The 20,936-nt window shown below is 31.8% G+C and overlaps 1 protein-coding gene across 1 annotated transcript; it reads left to right on the forward strand.

Annotated features, from left to right (window-relative positions):
- Nucleotides 1-134: 134 nt before the first annotated feature.
- LOC140441708 (NPC intracellular cholesterol transporter 2-like) lies at nucleotides 135-19,201 on the forward strand. The gene is made up of 4 exons (XM_072532590.1): nucleotides 135-294; nucleotides 10,480-10,590; nucleotides 16,599-16,771; nucleotides 18,970-19,201. Exons 1-4 carry the CDS (start codon nucleotides 198-200, stop codon nucleotides 19,054-19,056), a joined length of 468 nt encoding a protein of 155 aa, XP_072388691.1. The 5' UTR covers nucleotides 135-197; the 3' UTR covers nucleotides 19,057-19,201.
- Nucleotides 19,202-20,936: the final 1,735 nt, after the last annotated feature.

The following is a 20,936-nucleotide window of genomic DNA, read 5'->3' on the forward strand; positions in this document are numbered from 1 at the left end:
TATTATTTTCTAAAATAAGGACACACACAATTTTATTCCATAAGTGGTTTCCACACTGTATATAGGATGAAAATCATTTACATTAATTTTTGTTAAATTGAAGATAATGCGAAGCTAAATACAGTGGTCGTCGATGATTTACTCTCATTAGCTAAGTCGTTAATTGGTTGGACGGTCTTGTATCTTTGCTCTTCAAAATGGGATTGAAAAAAGTAGTGATAAGTGTGGTGTGTATAATTTTAGTTTTAGGTGTATCATCATGTTTAGCAGATAGTGTTAATATTAAGGATTGTGGTAAGCTTTAAAGTCTTAATATTAATTTTCGTTTAGCAAAATAGTTTTTATTCGCTCCATATACACGGATTATACAATATTAGTTTAAATGAGTTTACATTGAATTTTCGGTGATGAAATTATGTTTTTATTATTCTGAAGCGATTCTCTTCTAGCATCTTAATTAAACTTATTATTTTTTATTGGGAATAAGCCACAATTTCACTTTCAAATAAGTTTGTTTTGATATTTAGATTTTCAAAGTGTAAATCAACACGTCAAACTTATTTTAAAATAAAATTGTAACTTATTCCCAACAAAAATAGTGTTGTTTAAACAGGTTAGTATAAATGTCACAATTTTTTGTGTCATTATTTTCTAAAAATCTTGTTTATTTTTGTAACTTTTTTTATTTGTACATTTAATTTATAGATTTAGGGCTTCCGACATAATTATATTTAATGTTATTGACTCTGTTAAAAATAATCAATCAGAACCTAATTCAGAGGACAAACAAGCGGTACTAAATATTTTGACTGATTTTAATATTAACAAAAATAATATTAAACTATTTAGATTGGGAAAATTTGCTAACAGAACGAGACCCATTAAAGTAGTATTAAATACAGCTGAAGATGCTAAAACTGTTGTCGAAAATAAAAGATTAATTAAAGTGTCAGATGTCAGAATTTTCCTTGATTAAACAAAAGCCCAGCAAGAGTATTTCAAGAAAATCAAATTACAATTAGATGATATGGTTAAGAAATGTGATAAGTCTAAAACAATCAAATTCATTATCAATAAATGAAAGACAAACCTACAATGGCGAAAATAGACAAAATTTTATCTCGAAAAAACTAGTAAGTAGCTCTGGTATATTATTTAATATTGATTGGTTTTATATTTAAATACACAGAGCTTGTTAAACAAAATGGATCAAATCAAGTTAAGTCTACTGTGTTATTGTCCTAAAATAATAGTAGTTAGCGAAGCTCGAGTTACAAGTGAAATTGAAGATTCTGAAATTGCTTTGTGTGAGTATAAGGTGATATGCTGCAATTCATCTAAACGATCTACAGGGGGTGTTGTAATATATATTTAGGATAACCTTAAGTATACTGTGCTATTAAATAAAAACCATTTACTAACAATTTTTCTTCTCATTAATTGGAAAATCACTTTAATTTTACTTTTTGTAACAACCCTGTTTTTAGTTTTTGGCATAAATCAACAAAAAACACTTTTTATTCGGAGCTGAAATTATTGACAGTTTTCTCAACAAAATATTTTAATAGTCCAAAGAAATATGTTTAATTAAATAGATTATAATTTTTACAGTAATATATCTTATTTATAATAATTTTTAACTATTTTTCCAAATAAAACTATTATTAGTAATAATTTCGTGAAGCGTCATTATTGCTGTAAAAATTACTCTTATCTTTGTAAGCATGTATTGCCTCGTGTGCTCTTTGCTTCTCGATATTGCTCAAACCCCAGTATTTGCTAAATAGCTGTTCTCTTTCTTCCATAGAAAATTTAGTCGCACACTTAAATCTGCAATGTTCTCCACATGGTGGTTTAATTTCTCTGGCCGCTATTTGTTGACCTTTATTAAGTGTCTTATATGGCTTGCCGCTATTTCTTTAAGTTTTGGCTTGGTTTCTCTTCCAATTTTCAGGCATCCTTTTTCTCTTCCCACTTTTCTTCTTCGCCTCAGGTTCTTCTTCCACATTTTTTTCTTTTAAAACTCCTATTGGTACATTTTCGTCGCTGCTTGAAGATGTGTTTGTGTCGTCTTCATAGTTTGGATCTGCAATAGAGTCATCTGAAAAACCGGCACCTTCATCTTCTTCGAAAGGGGTGTTTTCATTTACCAAAGAAAAAAATTGGGTTTTCTATTGAATTTTCTTGTTTAGATGTGTGCAAATCTTTTATTCCTTCAACTTCTTCCAACAAAATATTTTCTATTTCCATTATTACAGCAGTTTGTAACTGAACACCGCTAGTTTTTTCAAATGACTTGTTTTCTAATGTTTCAACGTGGAGGGTCTCTTGTTCAAATTTAATAGCACTCTCACAAGAATTTTTATTTTTATTCTCGACATCACTTGGCTCTGAAACGAGTGGTGCAATCTTCCAAATATTTTTATCGTCGTCATCGACAGATCTCAATAATTTGATACCTACAGCGTCCAACAGTTTTGCACCTCTTGAATAAGAATCCATCTTTGATGTATTAACTAAAAGAAAATACTGATGCAACCTTACAAAATTCAAAAAACAAACTTGTTTATTCATTCAGCAAATTCCCAACTATGTATAAACATAACAAAGGCACGTGTTGGTATGTATTCGCTTTCTGTAATATTTGTCAAGAGACTATTAACTATGATTTATCGCCTTAAACGAGACTGTCTCACTTTACAGGTCCAAACTTTTCAGTTTGATTAAATTCAAATTGTAGCATATTGGTGTGTTATACATACATAGTTACTGTTATTTACTGGGTCATGTTATTTTTTATAAGTTTTATAGTGTGTAGTGAACTTCTAGTATCCAAAAACAAAATATTCATTAAAAGTAAACATACCTTGCGGTTATCACTAAAATAAGAGAAACATTTTACTTTATTGGTGTTTAAAAAAGTACGACCCTGTTTGGCGTTGAGGTGTGATTTTGTTTACAGTAGGAAATAAGATATTATGCAAAATGAATGTATTAAATAGTAATTACTAAAACAAAGTTACTAAAATTTTGCTAAAAGTTATTTAAATTTCATTGTCAATAGTGGCACAATTTATAAATTTCTACTTTGTAAACAGTAAGTCTCTAAAAATATTAGCATTAATGGCACAATTATTGAAGATGCTTCACAAATAAATCTTTATTAATATAAATATACACATGCAATAGCGGCACTTTTAAAAGTGCCATTATTGTCACAATAAAATTATGATAATTGTTAAAACTTACCCAACTAAATCAATATGCCACTATTGCACGCTCTCACCTTGTGCACTTGTAGAGGGTTGTCGACGTACTAAACTGTTGAGCCGGTGTTGCTCCTCAGATGTGGCAAAAATGCGAGAGCGATGCGAGATGCGAGAATGAGAGAGCTATGTATATGCCAGTATTTTTAGAAGGTAGAGCTTCAAAAGCTAGGTATTTTAAGTATTAAAACTCAAAAGAGCAAAAATTTGAGATGTGCCACTATTGCATCAAGTGAGCGATGTTTGTCCAGTCTCGAATATTTCGCAGCCATGATTTCCTCTTTCTACCTATTCCCTTTTTAACATCGACTTTACCCTGCATAATGACCTGCAGAAGAGTATATTTATCGTTCCTCAGTATGTGTCCAAGGTATGCAGTCTTGCGTACTTTTATTGTTCTCAACAAGTTTTTGTCTCAACCCATCCTTCTCAGCACCTCTTCATTGGTGACCCTGGCAGTCCATGGAATTCTCAACATTCTCCGGTATATCCACAGTTCAAAGACTTTAAACTTCTTAACTATTTGCGCTTTTAATGTCTATGTTTCTACCCCGTACAATAGTTGCAACCAGACTTAACATTCAACAAACCTCAGTAACATTCAACGCGCAGTATTCAGATGTTTGTCACAGAAAAATTGCTTGAATTTTAAGATTGCTGTCCTTGCCATTTCTATTCGTACCCTGATCTCTTGGTTTGGATCTAATTCTGTGTTGATGTATGCTCCCAGATATTTATATTTTGTCACTCTCTCTATTTGCTGTCCACCAAGAGTTAGTTGTTCATTATTTATTGGACTCCTTGATACTATCATAAATTTGGTCTTATCTGTGTTGATGTCAATTCCCATTTGAATGCATTCACTATTTATTGCATCTAGTAAAGTTTGTAGATCTTCTATACTCTCAGCCATAATTACCGTTTTATCTGCAAATCTCATGGTGTTTATGATTTCTCCACCAATTCTTATTCCCTCTTTTCTTTCCCATAAGGCTTTTCTAAATATGACTTGTGAGTACACATTGAAAAGCGTCGGAGACAGGACGCATCCTTGCCTAACCCCTCTCGCAATCGGTATATTATTTGTTTTACATTATAGTATTTACATATTTGAAAAAAAATGACTAATAAGCTTTTTCACGATTCTTAATGTATTGGCACCTTAAATCCTTTGTCTGTTATCTTCCAACTTTTCTGTACATATCTTTGTTTTGCTCTGTCTTATTTTAAAACTTTTAAAACTAAATGATAACTTCGGTTTTTTTAAATTGCTAAATTTTTAACTTATTGACCTCTTTGTCTTATATGTGATTTTTATTTTCTGTTTGTTACGTAGGATTTTTCAAGCTGCTTTGTCTTCTTCTTTTTCCTTATTTTAAGCAATTCTGCTTGTTCATTGGCGGATTAATCCATTCGAGCCGGCATTAGGTGAAACGTAGTAGTTTTTCAGTACCTACGGGCAAAGTCAACAGTTGCTGATTAATCACACAATCAGTAATTATCGTGGTAATTACATATATTCATTTTTATTTAATTTTCTGTTCGTACTAGCAGTATTAGAAAAAGAAACAAGTTAGTTACTGAAAAAATCATTTTTATTTGAATTAAAAATTCATAAAGAAGCAAAATAACCAAAAAAATGTGCACAAAAAGACAAATTCTAATTTTAAAACAAATTCAATAATATAAAACTCAAAATTTTAAAATTGTATGATATCGTTCAAAACAACTAACTACACACAAACGCACATTACAATTTTGACACAAGTACCTTGTGTCTTTTCTAATTTTGCGTTTGGCATAAACGACACACCTTTTTGACAAAGGTCGCCTGTTTTCTCGTAACAGCTACAGAGTAGGAAAATGTCTTTCTATCAACCGTAATGGATGATCACCAGCATTCAGTCTGTTACTTCGTGACAGTCGAGAAGTGCTTTGTTTATATTTTTGTAAAATTTGTTTCACCAAATTCGTCTGGAAATCCAATAGAGGAATGTTTTACCCAGTTTTGACTTTGTAAATAGCATGTGAATTTAGTACAACCAGGTCAAGTATATGAAAAAAGACCTTTTTGTACCATTTCACGTTTTTCCTTACGGATTCAGTAGAACTTAGGAGCATGTCTGTTCTGTTGACTCCACTCATATTCATATCGTACGCGATAATACATTCAGGTTTTTCAACTTCTTAGTTTCTGCTATTTTTGGTTTTAGATATATTAGCTTCATGTCATGCATGGTTGTCAACATTATAACTTCTCTTTTATCTTTACATTTAAAGGTCGTGGCATATTATCGTGCACGTTGCGTTTCCAGCACATAGCGTTTCCGAAAAATATAATTTAAATGGTTTTAAATATGAATAACGCACACTGTTCGGGACATAGGTCGTAACCGGTTGGTAAGGATAATGTGCATTAGATGTCCGTCGCTCTCCCCTTGTTGTTTATTTAGGAATTTGTTTGATTTTGATACAGAGTATTTAAAAAAATAATTTTCGATGCTATTTTGTCATTTATGCATGTGTTTTTATTGCTTTGTGACAATTAATCACGGAAGTGATAAACAAGTAGGACTTTTGTACGGAAGTGATACCTCTTCTTTTTAAAAATACTTTTTGGGATATGTATGGCTTCGTTAAATGTAGTATTTTGTTTTTTAACTGAAGGTAAAATTAAATTTAAAACATATTTAAAATGAATCCTATTCATTCTAAAATAATTGTTAAACCTATTAATTAATATTAAATTTCTATTAAAAACAGCCTCGAAAATTATTTTTTTAAATACTCTGTATCAAAATCAAACAAAGACCTAAATAAACAAGGGGAAAACGACGGGTATCTAATTAACATTATCCTTACAAACCGGTTACGACTCGTTACGCAGCCGTGTTCATCAGTAAAATATTGTGTTCGAATATACTGAACAAGTGTCTGAAACGCAATGTTCCGGACAGTGTGCGTTGTTCATATTTAAAACCATTTAAATTATATTTGTCGGAAACGATATGTGCTGGAAACGCAACGTGCACGATAATATGCCACGACCTTAAGTGCCAAAGATTTGCCAGTAGAAAAGTATTGTATAGAACCTTTTTCCAGATTATTTTTTAATTTTGGCATATGTTTTCGATTCTGCTTTACAGTGCTGCAACAATTAGTCTTTTTTTCGAATAAAGCTTCAGCCAGTAATGGACTGCGGTACTAGTTGTCCACTTAAATTTTATGGCCATTATTCCAATATGGCTCGGTTAGTGTCATAAGGATGTTTTCAGATATACCAAGATTATCAGAATACTGAGTTATATCTGTATCCGCTTCGGTATATATTATGAAATCTAATATATAACCGGTTTTACAATCAACGGCAAAACTTAATTGATGTCAGGTTGAATGCTCGAATAAATAAACTTTGAAAAATGAAAGACAAATATCGAGCCCAATTTGAATAATTAAATCTTGCCCAAGTACTTTCGCTTTCTACAGCATCATGAGGGGCATTTCGTCAAATTTGGGCTATCCAGCAAGCGCAGAATGTAATAAACATGAAATTGAAACATAAATTGTACATAACACTACACTAGAACAAGGAAAAACAATTTAAAATTATTTAAAATATTCAGAATATACAGTCTTTTTTGTTCTATATATATATATATATATATATATATATATATATATATATATATATATATATATATATATTGTATTTCTGTTTCTATTGATGTTCTTTGCTTTATTTCGTCATTACTTCTTTTATCCATTCTTGTTACTCTGCAGCATCTTCGCAGATATTTCATCACTGTTGCTACTGTCTTACAGCTGTTTTTCTTATTTATGAGTCAATTTTCAGCCCCATATGTCATAATACTTCGCACTAATGTTTTATAAATCTGTGTTTTTGTCTTCACATTTAGGTGTCTATCCCACCATACTGAGTTAAGTTGTCGGATTGCTGTTCTTGTTTGTGCTAATCTTTGTGTAATTTCTTCCTCTGTTGTTGCCTTTTTCGTGATTTTAAACCCCAAGTTTTTGAATTTATCCTTTCCTTTGATTGTTACGTTGTCATCAATCTGTAGATCTTCTATGTCTTCTTTACTTGTAGATAGGTACTCTATTTCGCGAGGTTAATATCTAGGCCAGCTTTGGTATATTCTTCTTGTAGTTTCTTCATCATGTAGCTGAGGTCGTCTTGGTCTTATGCAATCACTACTTGATCGTCTTCAAAGTTTAACGTATAGGTATTCGTTCTCTCAATCTATAAATACCTATTATATTTTTGGATTTTTCTTCTGTCTGACTAACGAGTTAAATAAATTATTTATAAATTGCACTATGCACTAAGATGCTCTTGCATTTAGTCTGTGCAGTTTTCGTACACATACATATACAAAAAAGTTGTTTAAAATTAATTTATTTTCTATATAAATATCACCTTTTTAGGTCAAAAATAATTTTCTTGACAAATATGTACCTAAAACAGCCCAAAAAAACCGTAACACATTCGATTTGGATTTTTTGTCCCATAACTTAAACTTTACATAAATAATGTTAAGTAAAAGTTGAATTCACAGTTTCTGAGGTACGATTTTTCAAATTTTGCTACTCACCATGTTTGGAACATTTTCTATAATGTTTCGCAATTCTTCTATACCTACCTAACTTTTGTTCTACTCAGTTTCAGGTTTCAATGGAATATTTAAAACAAAATATCAACTTTTATTTAATAATGTAGATACCTTGAAGTTTAAGAAAAAAAGTTATAAAGAAAAATTAAAAAAAGGAAAAGTTATTAAAAATCCTTAGAAAATTTTGAAGAATCTTATCTTGCTTAATATTTGTTCCAAATCATTCTAAGTAGATCGTTTAAAAGGTAATTGTTTTTTATTTCTACTAATTATTTTGTAGTTCATTGCATATACCTAAAACTACACAGAAACAGGTTCTAGAACAATATTTGCAAAAAAGTAGGAAAAATAGCCCAAAAATAATATGAGCGGCGAACTTCTAAAAATCGTAACCTTGGACACTATGAAACCTAAAGACTTATATTATACTGAACATATTTTTAAAGAGGATGCACAAAAATGTTTTATTATATAAACTATACTCAGGTGGAAAAAACTTATGGGACAAAAGAAAAATCGCGTGTGTTTCTGTTTTTTTGCTTTGTTTCTTAAATATATTTTTATCAAAAAACTAATTTTTTGACTTTCAAAGATCACAATTCGATAGGAAATTTAATTTTGAACCACTTTTCTTTAAATGTATATCTATGAAAAGTGCATAAAAATGTTCATAATTAGTCCCTATGCATCCTAGTGTATAGGAACTAATTCACGCCTTTCTTAAAAAAAGTTCCCCTTTATATGGTAGCACTATTTGTAAGAAAACCCCTTTAACGTTTTTTTAAGTAGATAATCAATAGCCTAATAAAAGAGATTTTAATAAAATTTGATGCCTATTGACCGTGCTATGCTATATTTAGTCAATTAGGTTGGGTGTTAACTAATATACAGGGTGTTTCAGAAAGGTATGTCATAAATTAAATCACGAATTCTGGGGACAAAAATAAATTGATCGAATCCAACTTACGTTTGTAGAAAAGTGTACACAAAAAAAGTTACAGCCCTTTAAAGTTACAAAATAAAAATTGTTTTTTTGTATTGTCTCCTAAACTACTTTACATTTTGTAATAAAAATGGACACGTTACTTTCTTGTTGAAAAATTTTAAGAGAGGTATGCAGCCCTAAATCCGTAGGTGAATGTCAAGGAAATAATTCAGCAGTTGCAATGCTGTACAATATACAAAATACATACATTATACAAAATATATACAAAATACCCCAATCGAAGTACACCTGATAGATGATTATTTCTGACCATTGATCGTCGTTTCCGGGAAACGGGTACATTCCAACCGTAAGTTGCTGGCAATAGTGGTCGTCCAATAATGGATGCAACTGATGAAGACATTTTAGAAATCATTAAAGTAAATGATGAAGTCATTCATTTAGAAGTCCCTGGAACAAGTACAAAGGTAATAGCTGCTTAACTAAATGCTCCTCATGTTAGGGTTTGGAGGCGTTTGAAGGATCAGCTGATTAAATTCTATCACTTAACAATGGTTCAAGAGTTATTGGTTGAAGATTATCCAAAAAGGATTGGGTTTTGCGATTGGCTGTGAATGGAAACTTGAAATATTAATTTTATTATAAATATTTTGTTTACCGACGAGGCTACCTTCAGTAGCAATGGAATAACAAACCATCATAACGAGCACATTTGGTTCGACGAAAATCCTCACGCCAAAACAACGACTCATCACCAAAGGACTTTTAAAGTTAATGTTTGGCCAGAAATTGTGGATAACAATCTTATAGGCCCAGTATTTCTTACCAACAATTTAAATGGTGATAATTGTTTGCAGTTCTTGGCAAACGATTTACAAAATTATTTAGAAGAAAATTACAATAAGGCAAAATATGTGGTTTCTACAAGATGGCGCTCCATCGCATTACAGTAATTAAGTCCGGGAATACCTTTGCAGGCAATATCCTGGTCGGTGGATTGGAAATGGTCGTGAAGCATATATTTCTTGGCCACCTAGAAGTCCAGGTCTTAACCCTATGGACTTTTGCTTTTGGGTGTTTATGAAAGAGAAAGTGTATTCTGTAACAATAGAGGACGAACAACAATTAAGGGTTAGAATAAGTAAAGCTGCAAATCAATTTCGTCAGAAAAATATGACTTTTGAGCGCATTCGGTTTTTCTTATTAAAACGATACTAAATGTGAAAGTTTGGGGGGATTTAGGGCTACACACCCCCCTTAAAATTTTTCTGTGCGCTTAGATTTTGTTGTTTCTTTTTTATGAAAAATGCTTTCAGAACAAAAAAGTAACATATCCATATTTATTACAAAATGTCAAGTAGTTTAGGAGATAATGCAAAAAAACAATTTTTATTTTGTAACTTCAAAGGACTGTAACTTTTTTTGTGTATACTTTTTTACTAAGGTAAGATGGATTCAATCAATTTATTTTTGTCCACAGAATGCGCGATTTAATTAATGACATACCTTTTTGAAACACTGTATATTACAACTACTGTTATTTTTTTTCAAATTTCTTTGATTTGTCGTAATTAATTAATTCTTACAATACTTAGTTTATCCGTTGTTAAACAGGATTTTTAATTTTTATCTTTTTTAGGATCCGAGACAGGCCAAATAGTCAAAATCGAGTTAGCAGGTTGTGAAGGAGAAGATCGATGCCCATTAAAGCAAGGAACAAACCCATCAATATTGGTGACGTTTAAATCGAGTAAGTTTGATTAACATTGTTGGTACAATTAAACTGTTACCCATATTTTTGAACTCATAAAAATAAAAAAAATTGCTCTCTTCTCCTGTAGTATATTTTGTACAGAAAATATAAATATATTTTGTGCCCTCAATCTAAAACAAATGTGGTTGCAACTTTTACTTGTTGCCACTTTTTAATTATTGCAACATAAATCGAGATTAATTTTTTTTTATTTAATATTTTATTGCCCACACATGTAACCTTAGCTACAAATTTCACCCAATACCGTCTTCTTGGAAGTAGTATATTTGATGACGTGCAATCGTTTGTAATTTGAAAGTTTAAATTCAGCGTTTGTTAGGCATATTTATTTTCAAATGCCTATTTGTTGCAAAAAATTAAAACCAAAATTTCATGTTGAAATTTCGTCTTTGAAGATTGGGCTTCTTCTTCTTCTTCTAGTTTCGCTTCTATCGGATATTGGAAATCGTACTGGCAATCATAATTTTGTTGGTTACGCGCCTGGATGGTTTAATTGAACTGCATTCAAACCATTAACGTAGATTGCGTAGACACGAGATTTTACGTCTTCCTACGCTTCTTTTGCCTTTGATTTTACCCTGCATTATATTCCTTAGTAGTTCGTATTTTTCACCTCTCTTGATGTGCCCCAAGTATTCCAATTTCCTGATTTTTATAGAATTTAAAACTTCGCATTGTTTTCCTAGTTGTTTAAGAACTTTCCTAGTTGTTCGTTTGTTTTGCCATCCATCCATGATATTTTTAAAATATGTCGGTAACACCACATTGCCAATGCTTCTAGGTTTTTAATGTTGGATTTTTTAAGTGTACAAGCTTCAACCCCATACAAAAGGGTAGAGAAAATATAACATCGAAGCATTATTATTCGGAGCGATATATTGATATCGCGATTACAACAAAGTTTTCTCATTCTATTAAAAGTTGATCATGCAATTTCAATGCGACGTCTTATTTCTTTTGTCTGATCAGTATCTTCTGTGATACAGGCTCCAAGGTATTTGTACGAAGATATTTGTTCAATTTCTGTATTATCTACTACTAGCTTAACTTTGATGTTTTGTGCTTTTCTAAATACCATGAACTTGGTTTTCTTTAAATTTATTTTTAGTCTATAATCGTTGCACTATATATGTAGTTGTTCAGCAAGGTATTGCAGTGCTTCTACTGCCAGAAGAACGGCGTCGTCAGCATATCTTATGTTATTAAGTGGCTCACCGTTTATTACTAGCCCCTATCTGACCTCGGCAAGCGCTAATTCTAAGATGGCTTCACTGTAATTATGTTCATTAAATAACAAGGGTGATAAAATACACCCTTGGTGGACCCCACGGCGAATCTGGATATCCTCGGTCTGTTTATTTTCAACTTTCACTCTTTTGCTGTTTGGTTCCAATAGAGATTACATATGACTCTAATGTCTCTACTGTCTATGTTACTCACTGCAAACAGTGCATCTTTTGTTCCCAATCCTTTCCTAAGTCCCATTTAAGTATTGCTTATTTTTTTTCTTTAAGTTCCATCTTCTATTGAAGTTTGGAAATCATCATGGCTATGCGGACTCTGTTGGCTACTGCTCTAAAAAGGTCTGCACTACTGCATTCAAACCATTCCCTTAGGTTCTTAAGGCAGGATATTCTTCGTCTTCCCACAATTTGCTTTCCTCGGATTTTGCCTTGCATAATAAGTTGTAATAATGCGTATTTTTGCCCTCTCGTCACATGTCCTAAGTACTCAAGTTTTCGTCTTTTGATAGGTAATATTTCCGCCCATTTTCTATCCTTTTAGTTACTTCCACGTTTGACATTCTTTGAATCCATCATATTCGTAGGATTCTTCTGTAACACCAACATTCAAAGGCGGCCAACTTATTCAGATGGACTTGTTTTAGTATCCACGCTTTCAAGTCATTAAGAAGAGTAGAGAACACGTAACATCGAAGCATCCATCTAATTGCTTATGTATTCTATTATGAATTACTTTTAAAAACAATTTCAAGACATGACTCATTAAGGCTGTGGTGCGATGTTTTTTGCACTCCGTTGCATTGGCTTTTTTGGGTAGCAGTATGAATGTTGATTGGAGCCATTCTTTAGGTATTATACCTGTTCTATATATGGTATTGAATAGATCCAAAAGAAGATCAATAGATTCAGTATTCACAATTTTGAGTAATTAGATAGGAACTTTATCAGACCCGAGAGATTTACCACCTTTAGCTTGTTTCATTGCATATTCAATTTCTTCTCGGATAATTTCAGGCCCAATATCATCCTTAAATTCTTTTGGTGCTTCTGTTCTCTCTTTGTTTTCAAAAAATTGTGCTATATATTGTGTCCATTTCTGCATTTTTTGGTTTATATATGTGATAAGTGCACCACTTTCATCTCTTAGTTGCTTAATTAATCGATCAGTTTTATTATATTTAATTGCTATTTCTTCAGTCATCCAGTTTTTATGTTATCTTTTCTTTGGTTTTAAGTTTTTATTTGCTGTTTTAATTATTGGTACTTTTATAATTTTCCCATTTCTGATCAATGTTATAACTACTTTTATTTAGTTCTTGGGCATTACGTAGATTTTCAGTAAAAATTTTTACAGTTTGTTCCTTTGTTTTTGGTTCCCTTAATCTCCTAATATCGTTTCAATTTGGTTCGTAATGTGACTACTATGGGGTTATGGTCTGAACTGTTGGGTCTGCTCCAGAGTGGTCTGCTCCAGGGTAAGTTTTGGCAGACAGTATAGAATTACGAAATCTTTGTCTAATGAGGACAAAGTCAATTTGATTTTGGATCATTCTATTCGTTTTATTATCGGGAGATTTCCATTTATACAATCTTATTTTTGGTAGCTTAAAAAGTGTATTAGCTATTACAAATTTTTCCGTCTGGCAAAATTGTATCAAACGGACACCACGTTCCTTTCTATATCCTAGACCATATTCCCCCACATATTAATCCACTCTTCCCTGGCCAACTTTAGCATTGCAGTCCATATTTTGGAACACCTTTGACAGGACCAGTACCAGTTCCAACAACTAACTGTCTTCTGTTTTTGTTTCTGTCTTGAACTTTCTTCCATAGAGCTTCGTCATTTGTGGCTTCTTTCGTAAGAGTTTTTACAGATGACATAATACTTTCTTGGGCCTTTTTACACTCATTACTTCCTAAATCAACTGAAGCTGGAAGTACTGCTTTTACAGTGGACGTGGATTGACTCTTACTACGACTACGTCTACTATTATTAGCTACAGCATTTGAATTTTCAGGTGGTAAGTCCCCCGTTAGTAGGATTGGCAACGTTGGACGTAGTCCGTTTATGTTCAATATTTTTATTTGAATTCGTTTTGAATATTTTTATTTAAATTTGAAACTTGACCAGAAGTTTCTCCTATATTTTGTATAGATGCAAAGAGCGCACTTTTAATTTTATAATTTTGTCTTGCGTAGTATTTTGTAGAGTTTACTGATGTAATTGACAATATTAAATCAATAGTTTAAAATTCATGATTGCTTATTAATTAACATTGATGTAAAACTTTATATTTAATTTTTTTGTGGCTACTCTTTTTTGATTTAAGTAAAAATCCCTCCAACTTTTTTTAACAATCTTGAATTTTAACGGATTGTTTATTTACGTTTTAGGAACTAAAAACAAGGTTGGTTATAACAAGTTTAATAAAAATTTTAGGATTTCTAGAAGTTTATAAAATGTATCTGTTGCAAAATCTTTTTTGGACTGGGATTTTTCCCTACTGAAAATTAATTCCCCTTTTATCGAAATTATGCCGAAATTATCTGTCACTTAATTTGGTTAGAAGTAATTCTAAACAAATATTGTAAAATAATTAACAATTTATTCCCGGTGCTTGTAAAATTAGAACGACCATTGTTCTTTAAATACAAAAAAAACTACTTGCAATATTTATTATATTTATATTAAAAATTGTATGATTAAAAAACAAATAGTTCCTTTTTGTATTTATTTTTTAAGATTTAAATTTATGTAGGTACATAGTCCTGCCATAAATATTGACACAAGTGTAAACTTAACTTGTACGGCTAAATGTACACCATAAAACACGCCAAATTATTCCAGTCTGGTTTGAGCCGTTACGATAGAGTTGGCAGACAAATAGAACCGTATTGCTGTTGTTGCTCTTTATAAGTGTGTAATAAAAAGAGCTTGTATTTTTGAATCACTTAAACCGGTAAATACTTCACGCCTTTTTGTGTATTGTACTGTTAAGTTGGGACAATACATGCAACAATGGATAGATAATTGGAGGAGAGAAAAGCAGTCCGTTAGGAGTTATAACGGAATGGATACCACTTGATAAAAGAACCAGATTCAGACCTAAACTGAGATAGAGATAACAACTGGAAAAGACTTAAGAAGTATAAAAATTTGAAATATAGAAAGGACAATCAAAGAGAGAGGAGACTGGAGAAAAGTAGTGGAAACAGCGAAATTACCCCAGAAACTATATAACCAATTCAAAATTACATGATTCTCTACACAAACAGCATCTTTAAGTAAAAACAGCTTTAGCTTCTTTAGAAGCATATAGCTTATATATGTATGTATATGTACTGTTAAGTTATTTTCAGGTACGAGAAGAGTAACTAACAAAATCATCAATTACATTATTAAACAAGACTTGGGACTTAAAGTTTTTAAACTACAAGCAAGACAATCCATTATAATTGTATTAAAACAAAATGGGAAAACAAATCAAGACGCATGTTATCGTTGGACGGTAAAGCGAGTTACATAGAAATTCTCTTTACAGATAAAAAAAATTTCGTCTGGAGAAAACTTTCAAACTGGAAAACAATAGAGTTTATACGATTATTTTATTTAGTATAAAAGGGTTATTCAATGAAATCCGCGAACTGGTGCCAAGGATCAAACGAGGCGTCACTTCTTTACATTTTTGTTAACATGACAGTAAAACAGTAGGGAAAATTATCAGCGCAACATTTTACCAAATATAGTGAAGCTTCTAAATCACACATGTTCCAAAATATACCGTGGATATTCCAATAATACCATCTGTCATCTACCTATACATAAGTAAAAACAACTTAACAATGGCTTGAAAATCATATACCCCAATTTATTAGTAGTTATCAGTAGCCGTCAGCTATCCCAAACCTTAATCTAATCGAAAATTAATTGAGGTTATTTTGAGAAGGCATGTCTATACAGGACGTCACCATTATTATTAATAAAACAGGCTCTGGTAGAAGTTGTGGATAATGTGCCTATGAATGTCGTTCATACAGAGATCATCAATGAATGGCCTAACATAGTTCGTTGCTGTATTCAGGCAAATAGCGGCCATTTTGAATAATTTTTTGGTAGTTTTAGTAGTGAATCGAATCAAAGTAGTTTAAATTTTTTTAGTTAAATACCTTGTATAATTATTTATGGCAAGACTAGGTCTTAATCTAATAATTTTATATTATTTATCTTCTTCTTCTTAACATGCCATACACCAAAGTGCGTAGGGGACTATCTCATTACTAGAATTCTGTTCTTGGCAGCGTGACACAGCTCGCCTGTATTGTGTATTCCTGTCCATTCTTTAATATTCCTTAACCAGGATAATTGTTTGCGGCCGGCTCCTCTCCTATCTTCGATCTTCCCTTGTAGGATTAACTGTGGTATTTCATATTTTGCTCCTCTCAATATGTGCCCAAGGTAACCAATCTTGCGTTTTATAATTAATTCAAAGAGTTCTCTTTCCACGCCGGCTCTCTTAAGGACGTCATCGTTTCGAACTATATCCACCCAAGGTATGCGCATCATTCTTCTCAATGACCACATTTCAAATGCTTCAAGTTTGTTGATAGATGTTTTTTTCAAAGTCCACGTTTCCATGCCAAAAAGCAAGATGGACCATATGTAGCACTTGACCATTCTGTATAATATTTATAGCTCATTAATATTTATTAATTAAAATATGATATTATTCTTTTTAGATACCAACTCTAAAACCCTAAAAGCAGTCGTCATAGGTACAGTTGGTTCGAATAAACACAAATATGATTTAAAAAATCCTAACGCTTGTGAGTTAGGAGTGACGTGTCCAATAAACTCCGGAGACACCAACACCTATACCCTCAACCTGTTCCTAATCAAGAGTTATCCCACGGTAAGTTACATTTATTGATAAAAATGGTTTGATTCTATAATTGAGACAAGACAAAATTAACAGTTTTTACTTGTTGCTTGCACTTTATATAAAATAATTTTGTTTGCGCCGCTAATATTTTTAATATTAATATCTTTATTAAATAATATATTTTTAGTGGTTTACCGAAAGAAAACTCAGATTTAACAATTTTATGGTAGTACTTTCGGCTCTTTTTAATTCTTCTGAAGACCTTCACGGGATCTTAAGTAATCCCTGAGAGAGCCACATCTCAAATGCTTGTAATCTTCTGCACGTAGATTCGTACATGGTCTAGAATTCAACATCATAAAAAAATGACAGAGAAGACATAGCATCGTAGTATTCATACGTTTATACCAAGAAAGGTTGTGGCTCTTGAAAAAGGCCCCCATCCGGTTAAAGGTGGATTTAGCTTTTCTGATGCGCTCGTTTATCTTCTGGTTGTTATTCCATTCTTTATTTAATAGTGGTGCCGCGATAGTTGTAGTGCCTCACTCTTTCTGCTGCGGTTTGGTTGGCGTAGTTGATCTTCCGTATCTTTTTCTTGTCAATTATCATAAGCTTTGTCTTCTTTATATGAAGTACATATTCTTGACTTTTATACGTGATTTTATTTATAAGGACTTGTCGGTTTTTCCCAAATACTATACAATAGGTAGAATCCATTCTCTAAGCTCTAATCTCTGAGCGAGAACATTTATTAAAATAGATTCAATAAAAACGATATCTATTATATTTAATGGTGATCTGTACACAAAAATCGGAAGGGAAGAAATATATCTACCTCACATTGGTAAATATGGTCCCCACAATAATACCAATGCGAATGGACACTGAGCAGTCACCTTCGTAGCATCTAAGAACATCATAGTAGAAAGCACATGTTTTCTACACAAAAAAAATACATATGGGGACTTGGACCTCGCCTGATGGATTAACAAACAACCAAATTAATCATGTGATCATAGATGCTAGACACTTTTCCAACCTTATGGATGTCCGCATATATCGAGGCGCCAATATTGATTCAGATCATTTTCTAGTTGGCACAAGTATTCGGGCTAGAATCTTAAATGCGAAGAAGAAGAGAAGTATAGTGATAGGGTCAGTATTTTTTTTTTCAAACAATTTGAACGGTGAAAATTATTTACAATTACCACAAAACGTGTTACCAGAATATGTGTTTAGTACCAGTCAGGAAAAATATGTGTTTTTTTCATGATGGGGCTCCAGCGCATTACCATAATGAAATAAGATAATAACTTTTTGATCAGTATTTATGATGTTGGATTGAAAGAGGCCCTGATGCGCATATTTTTTGGCCACCCAGAGGTGCATTTCCTGACTCAATTGACTTTTGCTTCTGTGGTTTTATAAAAGGTTAGGTATAAATTCCGTACCAATTATTAGCGAACAACAACTAAGGAATATTAGCATGGAAACTGCAAATCGATTTCGTCAGAAGCCCATGATTTTTCAAAATATTCGATTTTCTTGTTTAAAACGGTGTCGAATGTGTATTCAAAAGAATAGAGGTAATTTTAAACATTTGTAAAATCCACCACACATTGGTAAATGGTTAAGCAGGATTATAGAAACCTAGTAATAATATGAAAATTTGTTTATATTTAATATTTTGTTAGGTACTCAGAAATTTTAAAACATCTTAAAAAAGAAGCCTCATCTCGATAAAAACTAGATTATCGAAAAAGTACAAGGAGGGAAAAAAGTTAAAAAAGCATTAATTAATGGTACCACAATAATAATTAAATTGGAACGTAAACAAATATTTGAGAGGGGTTTAAGTAAATTTTTATAGGGTGTACAAATTTCACTGTTATTTTTTTTAAGATATTCCTGCCATGAGAAAGTCACATGTTCATATATTTATTATATATAATAAAAATTTATTATATATATATATATATATATATATAATAAATTTTTATTTTCTAATTTCATAAGGCTGTAACTTGTTTTGAGTGCACATTTGTACTTTTGTACATACATTTGTACTGTTCGATTGAACCTAACTTACCTTTGTAAGTTAGGTTCAATAGAAGTATTTTTTGCCCAGAATACGCGATTTTATTTTTGATCTACTTTTTTGTTACTCTTTGTATTTTTATATTATGTCTAATATTTATATTATTATCTCTAATTCTTTATCGTTTTAGATATCAATAGATCTTGAGCTACATCTGAAGGACGAAAATGACAAAGACGTGATTTGTGCTTCAATACCAGTTAAGGTTGTACCCTAAGCCAGATAATTCCCATACTTAATTCGTCGAAATGAAAAACCATACAAAATCAGAACAAATCTCTATAGCTATTCTTAAATCCTTTTAAACTGTTAATACTAACACACTTAGATATTTGTCTCGTTAATATAGTTTTTAACTTACACCCTTTTTGTTTTATGTATATTTTAAATAGAAAACAAAACTTGTATAGGTATATTTATGTCTTACAATAAAGAATATCTGGTAGATTAATTACAAATAACGCAATGTTTAAGTCTTAGTATAACGATTTTATAATGGAAGATTAATGGAGGAACTTGGTAAAATAATTTTTTATTTATTTATTTATTTTACAATAAATTTGAGCAGGGGTCCCCAAAACCATATGCCAATCAATGTAAATACAATGTAATATAGAGAGCAATAAAATGGTTACATTGCAATAGTTGCATATTGAGCACCAACTAACTAAATAAATATACAAAAACATAAATAATAGCAAGTATTTAATACAAATTAAATGCCCAACTATGGAGCAAATGGTCATCCAGTTTATTTTTGAAAATATTGACAGATGGAGCATCTATGATATCAGCCGGAAGGCTATTCTATTTTGAGAACACTCGATTACAGAGAAAAAACTGTCTAGTTGTTGTTAAAAAGTTTTCTTTTTAAACTTTGGTTTGTGGCCACCAAGACGATTTTCATTGTCTAGTATAAACATACCTCCACATTTCCAAAGTTGTATTCTACTATCTAAAACGTAATAATTAAATCGCCGCGAAGTCGACGTTGTTTAAATGTAGTGAGATTGGCCATACCTATTCAGTCTTTATGTATACGTAGATCTTGAGCGACCAAAAGACATCCTACTGCACTGCCGCTGTACGTTTTCGAGAATATTACGATATTCCAGAACGCAATATTCCAGAACTGGACAAATGTACGGTTTATACAGATAAACTGAGCTCATAAATGACACTTTCGCAAACGTTTTATTGGGTAGATATAATTTACTCTTAGCTTTTTTAGAAATATGCAAAATATGTTCCGACTTACTTAGATTGTTAATAATTATAACACCTAGATCATTATATGATTTCACTGTTTTTAACACGCGCCCATTAATACAGTAAGGAAGACACGAAATATTTTTACCCATGTGAAGAACTACACATTTGTCCACATTAAAAGGCAGCATCCAAGTAGAGCACCATTCCGATATGCAATCAAGGTCATCTTGTAGTAACTGTAAATTTACTTAGGGATCGTAAAATAGCTTCGTGTCATCTACATAGAAAGCTTTTCTTGTAAATCAATTAGCAGAGTATGCTATGAATAAAAGTGGGCCCAAAACTGATCCTTGCAGTACCCCATATAAAACCGTTCTCTCAACTAAGAAAGAGTCGCCAAGTCTAACAAAAAACTTTCTATCTTTTAAATACGCGCTGATCCATCTCAGTTGACTACGGATACCAAGGTGTTCCAATTTATGTAATAGTCTTCGCTTTGGAACTCGATCAAAAACTTTAGCAAAATCGAGGTAAATAATGTCTACTGGGGCTTTTCTGTCTAATGCTCTTGAAAAACGTCCTTTGACAAAACCATGCTGCTGTTCTGGTATAACCAATTCATTTTGCAGAAAATCAGAAACTGTCTCGGCAATAATAGATTCCATTATCTTAGATAATATAGGTGTTAATCTGATAGGACGATAGTTATTAGGATTCAATTTTTTCCCTTTTTTAAAAATCAGTGTTACAAATGCGGTTTTTCATATAGGAGGCAAAATATCTGTGGTGAATGATAAGGACATAATCACATATAGTGGGTAAGCTAAAGCATCGGAACATTTCTTTTTAAAAATAAAGAAGATATTAAGTCGAGACCAGGAGACT

The sequence above is a fragment of the Diabrotica undecimpunctata genome, chromosome 5, assembly GCF_040954645.1.
Source record: "Diabrotica undecimpunctata isolate CICGRU chromosome 5, icDiaUnde3, whole genome shotgun sequence".
Classification (NCBI taxonomy): Eukaryota; Metazoa; Arthropoda; class Insecta; order Coleoptera; family Chrysomelidae; genus Diabrotica; species Diabrotica undecimpunctata.